This window comes from Dufourea novaeangliae, unplaced genomic scaffold (assembly GCF_001272555.1).
Source record: "Dufourea novaeangliae isolate 0120121106 unplaced genomic scaffold, ASM127255v1 scaffold244, whole genome shotgun sequence".
NCBI lineage: Eukaryota > Metazoa > Arthropoda > Insecta > Hymenoptera > Halictidae > Dufourea > Dufourea novaeangliae.
The window spans coordinates 95,751-106,915 of NW_015374131.1; the positions used below are offsets into that span (position 1 = coordinate 95,751).

Sequence of the window (11,165 nt, forward strand, 5' to 3'; positions counted from 1 at the left end):
TATTTTTCACTTACACGTATAAATAACGTTGGCTAATAATGCAATATCGTACGATACGACTCGATTTAGTGTCGCGAGGTGATTCAAGGGGCACAGTCTTGCGCACGGCAGGGGACATAAATAATAAAAATGTTAGGTGTTTGCGCGATGCGGAGTTTGTATATGGCGCGATAATGACGTCACGCGCGCGCAGTCACGTGATGACCGATAGATCGCTACCTATGTAAATCGTTTCCGCCGGCCATTACCTTTGCGAGAGCTCCAAGAGTTATCACGTGTACGGCCAATGTAGTAGTGTGTAATATATTAATATATATCTATATGTACACTACCGGTCAAAAGTTTGGGTCCACTTGCTTTATTTTTGAATTCTACACAATTAAGTCGGCTACTCAGTGGATTTTGTCAAACACGTGCGTCTTGCTACTGGTCAGAGTGGAGAGGGCGCCCTTGGGAGACGCGTAGATCGAGCATAAACGTGTTATGACTTGTTGCATTCTATCGATGCGTCTAGTGTCTATTACGCGTAACACCATTGTGCTGCAAAAACTCACTCCAAGAGTTATATTTCCAATTGTTTGTTATATTTTTCTTTGCACAAAGTTGAGCAGAACATTTTTCGTATTCAAAATCGTAAGTGTTCGACAAAAATTTTTATGTAAATTGACGTAATTCGAAAAATATCATCTCATTATTGAAATGTGAATAAAACTATATATTTCATGTTTCATTCGTAGAGAAATGGGTCGAAAAACAGAGCTGAGTGTAGAGACACGAGCAGTTATTGTGGCACTACATGAAGAAGGTTATTCAACGCGAAAAATTGCTTCTAAATATAATGTTTCTAAAAATGCAGTCATGAGAGCGTTACAAAGAAAGAGCGAAACAGGGTGTAATCAGAGTCGTCATCGTTCTGGGAGGCCTAAAACTACGTCAAAACAAGAGGACAAGTTCATCTCTGTTGTAAGTAATGTAGTCGCGATACCTAGGTTAGACGTATCTACATTGTACATGCTTCGGGTAGACGTACCGGCGAGGGACGAGTGCCTCCGAACGAACCGACACGAAATCGGACGACGATAGCCGAAGGTAAAAAAGGAAGAAGACGACCGAGCGGCGACCATTACAGTGGCCGCAGTTGGTCTGTTACGTGCTCTTATGTGCCTTATGTTTTTGTCTTAGAATATATATACATTGTTACTGTTTTCCCCTTTCGCGTCAATTATTCAAGTTCCATTTTTTTTTCGCCAACATCCTGACTCAACCACTACACTAAGAAAAATCGTTCTCTCACAGCCCCCGAAATTCGCGAACAACTCGACTCCGCGCGCGAAACACCAGTATCTGTTTCGACGGTACAGCGACGTCTACGAAATTATGGCTTGAAAGGATGCGTCGCCGCTAAAAAACCATTACTACGCAAGCAAAACAAAGTTAAAAGATTGAAGGGGGCTAAAAAAACATAAAGATTGGACAACTGAACAATGTTCTAAAGTCTTGTTCACGGACGAATCAAAATTTGAAATTTTCAACAAACGACGCCGACAATATGTTCGTCGTTTGGTTGGCGAACGCATGATTAACCAATGTGTGATCCCCACGGTCAAGCATGGTGGAGGGTCAGTGTTAGTCTGGGGATGCTTTGCTGGAGACATTGTTGGTGACATTGTGAACATTGAGGGTATCATGGACAAAAAAGTCTACCACAACATTCTTCAACGGCACGCTTTTCCGTGTGGGAAAAGAATTGTGGGTCGCGGATTCGTTTTTCAGCAAGGTAATGATCCTAAGCACACTTCTAAATATTTCCGGGATTACATCGCAGCCAAAGAGAAGCAGAAAGAACTCAAATATATGGAATGGCCTCCTCAGTCGCCGGATTGTAACCCGATCGAGTTGCTGTGGGACGAGTTGGACAGACAAGTGAGAAAATTGCAACCAACTAATACAAAACAGCTTTGGACGTTCCTACAGAATTGCTGGAATCAAATAACGACGGAATCATTGCATAAATTAATTGAAAGGATGCCCAGAATATGCGCTGCTGTTATGCGAGCAAAAGGCGGATATTTCGAAGAATCAAAAATATAAATAAATACTTGCGGGTTTCTTTGTGAGTTGACATATTTTGTATAAACAATGATTACTTTTTCATAAATATTGATAATAAAAAATAATAAACGAAGAAAACCATGGTTTTTTGAACATTTCATTAACATTGTGAAGTGGACCCAAACTTTTGACCGTTAGTGTATATCACTAAAACGAGGAGTAAAAGTATTATTCAAGCCTCGATCCTTAACAGTGGTTATGGGCCCAGTTTACGAAAATAAAGTGAAAAGGGATCGTTGAAAGCGAGAGTGCGCCCCGCACAAAGTAAAACGTGAACTTCTTATTAGACTAAAAGTGTTACAAGTACGCCAAAATAAGCGAATTAAAAGGTGAATTCCAAATTACCAAGCTGTCAGATTCAAATTACCAGAGCTGGAAAACAGAAATGCGTTGGTATCTCAGAGAAAAAGGCCTGCTCGACCACGTGCTGACAACAAAGATACCCCCCGAAAATGCTACGGAAACAGAGGTAAGAAACCACCAAACTATTGAAAATAAAGCGTTCCTGGCTATCGGCCTGTATATCGAAGCAGACCAACAAGTTCGTATAGAAGATTATGCCAACGCGTTCGAGGCATGGGAAACGTTAAAACAAATTCATCAGCCTAAGTCTCGAGTCCGCATTATGCAACTAAAAAGGGAATTTTACAACTTAAAGATGAAAGACGATGAAGGTATGTCCGCTTATGCATCTAAGGTTAAAGTAAACGAGGAAAACCTAAGGGAGGCTGGATCAGAGATCAAAGACGAGGTCCTTGCGTACAGGATGCTAGCGTGACACCCAGATAGCTACGAAAATCTAAATATGACTTTAGCTAGTCTTCCAGATGAAAAATTCACTTCCGCAAAGGTTAAACAGGTTCTATTAGCAGAATATGAGATCCAAACTAGAAGAAGGAAGGATGTCTAGGATGGATAAAACGACGGAACATCCCAGGGAAACTCTGCATGTAAATAAGAGACCTGAGAGGAAAGGGCCTAAGACACCGAGTGACAATGCCAGACAACCAAGGAAGTGCTATAATTGCAATAAAATCGGGCACATGGCCAGGGATTGCTGTACGAGGGTAAACAGAAGCAAAAGAGGACCCGAAACGAGACACATAAAAAATGATGATGCATTCCTGGTAAGTTTAACACTAAACCTACCAGAGCGGTCAAATGACCGCTTTTGAAACTTTAATAAAAATTGTTAAATTCCAGGTTTTCATTTTTCTTGAACTTACTGCATGACTTTTTCTATAATATATAGCTACTTAATTTTTCAATATCTATCTCTCTTCTTCTTTCGTTTTTCCTGATAATCATATGTACTATACCCTTATCTACCGTGAGCGGTCTTTTGAGTAGTAATTTTTATATTTTATTATTAGTGGATTATTCAAACTCAAACTCAAAAATTTATCTCTAAAATGTCAAGACAAAGGAAATTCTTGGAAGAAATAAATAATATAAGCGAGCTGTTATCTGAAATCGATAAAGGAGAGAATTCTGAGAATGAAGATGGTATATTTGAGAATGATAATGATCTATTGGACACTGACTCTGAGCTATTCGACACGGATAATGAGGATGAGAACATTGTGAATACGCGTAGGGGACAAAAAAGAATGAGATTGTTATCTAGTTCCGAAGACGAATGTGAAGAGAACGATCAGAATAGTGAAACTTCAATTGATGGAACTGTTTGGCAAAAAATTCAAGAAGGTTCTGAACCTGGAAGATCCTCGCTTCATACTGTTTTCAGAGAAATATCAGGGCCAACGGGTTATGCGAAACGCAATGTTATGAAAGGCAAAGTAAGGAGTGCATTTTCGTTGATACTTGACTATCGCACTATGAATCATATAAAAACGTGCACGGAATCAGAAGCACGTCGAGTTTTAGGATCCGAATGGAGTCTAACTTCAGCGGATTTAGATGCTTTTATTGCAATTTTATATGCACGTGGAGCATATGAAACAAGAAATTTGAACGTTTCATATTTATGGAATAAAAAATGGGGTCCTGCATTTTTTTCACGTACAATGAGCAGAAATCGTTTCACAGAAATTATGCGATTTATTCGTTTTGATAGAAGAAGCGAGCGGAGCCAGCGTTTGCAGACTGACAAATTTGCTCTCATCTCGAAGGTATAGGATACATTATATAGAAAATAGCCAAAACTGCTACAAACCAGGTGCAAATATTACTGTTGATGATCAGCTATTTCCGACAAAAGCAAGATGCAGATTTACACAGTATATGCCCAAGAAACCCGATAAGTTCGGAATCAAATTCTGGTTGGCATCGGACGTTGAGAGTAAATATATTGTGAATGGATTTCCATATTTGGGAAAAGATGAGATGAGACTGTTATATCCTGTATTCTCAGAACCTCTTTTCATTGCACACTTTTACTATATTACTTTCAAACGCGAAGAACGAGCGAAAACCGTTAATTCAGCAACACGTGGAAGCAAAGGGGTGGTTGTCTTTTTTCGAGACGCTGACGGAAACGTCAGCGATTCTAAAACTTCGCTTCGGCGACCATCGTGAATCATAGCCTGTTGCCACCCCGTATCTTGCGCGTTTTCTAACAAAAGGAAGGGGGAAAGAACTTATAAAAAGGATTGTTCAAAACCGGGAAAAAGGCAGTATTCCGGCTCTCATTTACATCGTGACAGATTCGGCTCGTGTGACATTCTTCTACGCCTTGTTCGTTCGCTCTTCGACAATCGCGCTCCGCTTTAATCTCTTATACGTGATAGCGGGCTGAGCGACAACGGTCACTCAGGTGTTCAGTTCGGGTTTCGCGACGATATCTCTTCCTTGTACAACGCGACCTTGCGATTACGCGCGGCCTACAGACGAGTTTTATAAGACACCGGACCGCGAAGTGCAACGTCCGAGACGGCGACAACGTATCCCGCAGTGCTTAACCCTTTTAGTACCGAACGACGATATATCGTCGTTCGGTGCACTTGCCAAAAATACCAACGACGATATATCGTTGCGCCTCCGTTGGAGTCTTATTGTACTCATCACAAGAGGTCTGTGTTTCAAAATAACTTTATAAAATGTTAAAATGGTTCATATTCGATGCAACACAAGTGAAAAAATGGTTATTAGATTTAACTTTTTGTTATATTTTATGCTGATTAGTGCCGCGGGTCTGTATATGTTAGAGCGATAAGATAGAAACGGGACCCGGGATATCCCTCGGATATTCGTCGACACGGGATAGTTTCTCTGGACCGTAATCGCAATCTTTACGATGTTTATGATAGTTCTCGGAGTATTCAAATGGCATGCGTGCATCGACTCGGCAAGCCTAAAATCTTTTTCAGTCTTTCTTGATCCTTCTAACGTGCAGTCAGTATTCAAAAACCGTCAACGTTTTCATAGAGACACAATTAGCAGTAGAAAATTTTGTCAGTTTTGTCGATACCTTTTTGAAAAAATTATACCCTGTTACGAACATGGATGACGCAGAATTAGTGCGAATTATTGACGAGTTGGATATAACTGAAGAACATGGTGACAGTGATGAGGATGAGCAATTATTTGCGCCAAGCCGTCGGTGTGATCGCAGAATATATAGCGACAGTGAGTCTGGCGAAGAAGAATCGCAAGATGAAGATAACGAGAGTGATAGTGACGAATCTCTGACGAATTTCAGGGAAGTAAATGTGGAAAACGATATCCAATATAACCCGCGCCCACTATTTTTGGAAATGACTGGCCCTAAACATATGCCACCGAACATATCGAAACCAATAGAGTATTTCAATTTATTTTTTACACTAGAATTTCTGGACATGTTGAGAATTGGAACAAATCGGTATGCACAACAGTTTTTCGAGAATGCTGGAGCAGCAAATACATCCACAACACTGACCTGGAAGAAAACAACAATCAAAGAGTTGAGAGCATTTATAGCCGTTTTACTCGAAATGGGAATAACCCGTAGGCCAACAATTTTTAGTTACTGGTCACAAAATCATCGACACATCCCATGGTTTGGCCAAATGTTTAGCCGGAATAGATTCCAGTTGCTTTGTAAATTTTTTCATACCGTGGACAATAGCACATTACCAGCACGAGATAACAGTGAATACGACCCAACAGCAAAGTTTGAACCTGTCGTTGCTCATGCAAATAGAAAATTCAAATTTCATTATTCACCACACCAGCACTTGAGCGTGGACGAATCATTAGTAGGAACAAAAAGCAGATCAGCACTCACCCAGTATTTGCCAAATAAGAAGCACCACAAATGGGGCATAAAATTTTGGATGCTAGCCGATGGGATCTCCCATTATTGTCTGTCATTCTTTTGCTATCGGGGAGCCAAGGACCAACGGGACAAGAGAGAAATAAAAGAAAAAGGCCTCGCTCAAGTAGTAATAGATAAATTACTCGGTATGAGTAACTACTTTATGAAAGGATACCACATAACTGTCGACAATTTTTTTACCAGCATTGCCTTAGCAAGATCTCTGTTTGAGAAAAATACATTTTTATCCGGAACAATACGCAGTAATAGAAAACATATTCCATCGCAGCTCAAATCAAAATTGGAAGTGGGCGAATATAAGTACCAAAGAAATCGGGAAATACTTCTATTAGCGTACAGAGAAAAGAAGTCACAGAAAAAAAATGTACTACTGTTATCAACGCATGGAACAGCCGCAAATAAAACGACTGTAATTCGAAGACGGAATCAGGAAAGGGAAGTTCAAAAACCAGCACTCATCCACGACTACAATAAATATATGGGAGGCATTGATGTCTCAGATATGATGATCTACTCATATTTGGATGAGGAGAACAGTGAAATACTGGAAGAAAGTGGTATTTTCCATTTTTGCTCGCATGGTCTTGAATGCATACATATTATACCAACACAACAGAGAAGGAAAGGTTATGACTCGACTCGAATTTATAACCAGTATCATTCAGTCGATCTCAACAGAATGGATGGCGGAAAAAAATATGAATCCAGAAAGTTCATTGGGTCACACATCGAGGGATTCAACAGTCCCAGGTATCCGCAAACTTCCTGGAAGAAGGGAAAAAGTTTGCGTAGTTTGCAGTAGGGTGGATGGTGGGCCTGTGCGAAGATCGCGCACAATTTGTAATAATTGCAATAAAGGGTTGCATGGTATATGCATTAGTAAGCATCAATGCTAATAAATTGCTTGTGTAAGTAAAAGTAAGGAAATATTACATATTTTTAGTGGCCAGAAAACTAACTATAAATATCTATAATAACACTTATATTTTTTTTAGTGACGTATTACCAGCTGCACGATCCACTTGTGTAGTAGATCTGTCTGACGCTTGCCGTGCATCATAGCGTTATCCTTCCGTTTTGTTATCCGACTTCTGCTATTGTATTGCAAATGATTGCAAAATGCAATGTCTATACATTATACTAAATGATGTATATAGAGCTATGACCAAATGATGACTTTTTTATGTGCAATTACCATTTGAAAAAGAGAAATCACTTTTGTACGATTTTTGTTATGTCTTATGTTTATGTTGTTCTTATGATTTTCAACAAATAATGAAACACAATTCGTATCGTTTTATTCTCCCTTTATTTCCGAATATGCTGCTTTTTATATTTTGTAAATATCACTTCTACTTTCGTTTTTACGAGCATTTTCGCAAACCTCTGCAAATTCGCCGATTCGGCCCGGTATTCTTCGCTTAGGTACGTTCTTTTCGCCGGTACTAAAAGGGTTAAACCCTGTATCACGGCTCCGAGCGCCAGCGAGTCTTCCGCCCTTTCAGGGACCCGAAATCCCGATAGAACCGACTAAAGCGACACGAACCTATCATTCATCTTCATCACCAATGGTATGTTAAAACTTATTTGTATCTTTTATTTTATTTGTTTTATTGTTAGAGTATATCTTTATTATTATTATAAACGAGAGTGATTTCCTATTCCTCCCGTTCCATATCCAAACCGCGTACTTCACCGGTAAGTTTAGACAGGGCGTGCTTTACCACCTTAAAAGAGCCCGGACCCGAAATTATAAGTAGAATAACGACCGCAACGCGGGACGTAACAAGACCATCAGCAATACCACTTATTGTTAGTGAATTTGTTGTTCTCAAACTCACTGAACCATTTACAGGGTGCGAAAGAAATATAACCACCGATAATTTTTTTACGAGTACATCTTTAGCAACAAAACTTCTATCAAAAAGAACTACCTTAGTAGGAACTATTCGAGCAAACAAGAGGGAATTACCCAAACCTGCGAAACAGAAAAAAGACAATATGACACGTTTTTCAACGCATCTTTACAAATCAAATAATTGTACGCTGACAATTTATAACAGCAAACCCAAAAAAATGTTCTCTTACTAAGTTCGAAGCATAAATTTGTAAAAATTGAAAAAACAGGTAAATATATTCCTGAAACTATTGCTTTTTATAATAACACTAAATTTGGCGTGGATATGACGGATCAAATGGCTAGAAAGTACAGCACAAAATCTAAATCGCGTAGATGGCCTGTCCAAGTATTTTTCAACATTCTTGATTTAGCTGCGATAAATGCTTGAATTTTATATAAGCAAACAACCGGAGAAAGGATATCGCGACAAGAATTTTTATTTCAGTTGGCAGAGGAACTTGCCACCGAATATCGAGATTTATAGGAACAAGAAACAAAAAGTATGGAGAGAACTTCAGCAGATTCCACTACAATTTCTGAAAGACGAAAGACATGTCAATTTGGATTTTGCAAAAAAAATAAAACCATAAACATCTGTTTTATATGTAAAAAATATGTTTGTGGAAAATGTTCACGGGAGAGACCTTCCATCTGTAAAAAGTGCAACGACGAATAAATTTTATTTTAATTTGAATAACGATATCTATGTAAATTACTGAAGTAAAATATAATTTTGTAGCCTTCTTTCTAAAAATGTGTATGCCTAAAATCCAAAAAAATAAATGTTTTCTAATTAATACATGACAATTATTTTGTGTTTTATTGCCCCTGCTAAATTCTGTATTATTTATAATCAATTGGAAAAAAATATAACGTTTATTTGAAAAGCGGTCATTTGACCGCCATCGGTAGAAACAGGTATATATCAAATGTCGGTAGGTTTAGTGGTAAACAATGTAGATTTAAACGACTCATGGCTCTTAGATAGCGGGTGTACGCACCACGTATGTAAAAGACGCGATTGGTTTGTAAAGTTCACATCCATCGACACTGAAGTGGTTAACACGGCAGCAGATCCCGAAAAAGGGGGAAGTACAACCCTAAAAGCGCAAGGTATAGGAGATGTAATTGTAAATATGATTGTAGGCAACAGACGGAAGACCGTTATACTGTACAATGTGTACTATGTACCAAATGTACGAAGAAACCTCATGTCGGTGTCCCAAATCGAACAAAAGGGAAAGGAGCTGCTGATAAAAGATGGCATCATAAAAATAAGGAATACTAGAACCAAAGACACTATTGGTATAGCATACAGGAAGAATGATCTATATGTAGTCAGAGCATAAGTAAGTATAAATGCAAACTTACAAATGGAATCGCACGCAGCAAGCATAGAAATGGACCACATATGGCATCAACGCTTCTGTCACGTGAGTAATGACATAATTAAGAAATTGATGGAAACGAACCGCGTAACTGGGCTAGGCAATACTAAAACGAATAAATATACATGCGATGCATGCAGTGTAAGTAAGGCAACGAGGGTTGCCAGTAAGAAACTAAACTTTAGGCAAACAAAAGGAACATGTGAATTAATTCACTCTGACGTATGCGGTCCTATGCCGAATGATTCGATTGGCGGTAACAGATACTTCGTAACATTCACAGATGATTTTTCTAGATACACCAAAGTTGTGTGCATCAAATCGAAAGACGAGGCAAAGAACTGCATCAAAGAATATGCTAGAGTTGAGCGCGAGAAGGGTAAGAAAGTAAAAAGATTCCGTACAGACAATGGTCTGGAATTCTGCAACAAGGAATTAGATACATACTTCAGGACTTTAGGGATCAAACACGAAAGGTCAAATGTAGAAATCCCGCAAATGAATAGAGTACCTGAAAGGATCAATCGAACGCTTGTAAATTTAACGATAGCAATGCTCAAATCAGCTCACCTGCCGCAAAGGTTCTGGGCAGAAGCTGTGACGACTGCAACCTACGTAAAGAATCGTGTTTGCCACGCCTCTATCAACGATGAAGTACCAATAGCCATATGGACTGAATGCACGCCGAGTGTTCGACACCTAAAGGCATATGGATGCTTAGCTTACACTCGTTTACCAGAACAGCGGAGAAAGAAGTTAGATGACCGAGCAATGAAATGCGTATTCGTTGGCTACGCAACTCAAACGAAAGGATGCCGTTTATGGTGTCCCAAAACAGATGATATAATGATCACTGTAACCGTTCAAATTGCACCTTATTTAAACGCTTACATAGGAGCGAGGAGAGCTCGATACTATTCGAATTTCCCACCTTAGCTGTCGTCATAAGATCCGCGAGCGTTGTACGAGCGTTCCCGAGCGCTAACGAAGAACGGCGAGACCGCGACATCCCACTAAGTCACCGCGGATGCGTACGCATCGATCCCCACTCGATCCTAATCGAAGGAGGTCGATGCGAGCCGGTAGATCGTCACTCTACGACTGGAAGCGATCCAGATTAGTCGCAAAATAGGGAATAGAGTCCGTTAACCGAAACTAATTAGTGTGGTGGAGTCAGTTCGATGAGGAGACAAAGCAAAGCGTCTTTAGCCATCCTCACGAATGCGCACCTCTGAACTGCTATAACGAGATCCAACCCGGGAAAAGGCTTCTGGAAGCCCAGCGTAGACGTCACAACAATTATAATTAATTTAAATTAAATTCAACTTAGTAAAAGAATCTTATTATTACAAACTATTAGAAGGAAACGAAACATAACCATAAGCAGTATCAGAGGACACACCGTGAGTGTGACATTCAACAGAAAGCTAATAAGAAAACAACAAAAGTCGAAGAAAGACGTGTTATAAACACCAAGTAAATATAT

The 11,165-nt window shown here is 39.4% G+C and overlaps 1 protein-coding gene across 1 annotated transcript; it reads left to right on the top strand.

Annotated features, from left to right (window-relative positions):
• The first annotated feature begins 3,014 nt into the window (after window positions 1–3,014).
• Window positions 3,015–4,250, top strand: LOC107191243. The gene is made up of 2 exons (XM_015580232.1): window positions 3,015–3,239; window positions 3,486–4,250. Exons 1-2 carry the CDS (start codon window positions 3,015–3,017, stop codon window positions 4,248–4,250), a joined length of 990 nt encoding a protein of 329 aa, XP_015435718.1.
• Window positions 4,251–11,165: the final 6,915 nt, after the last annotated feature.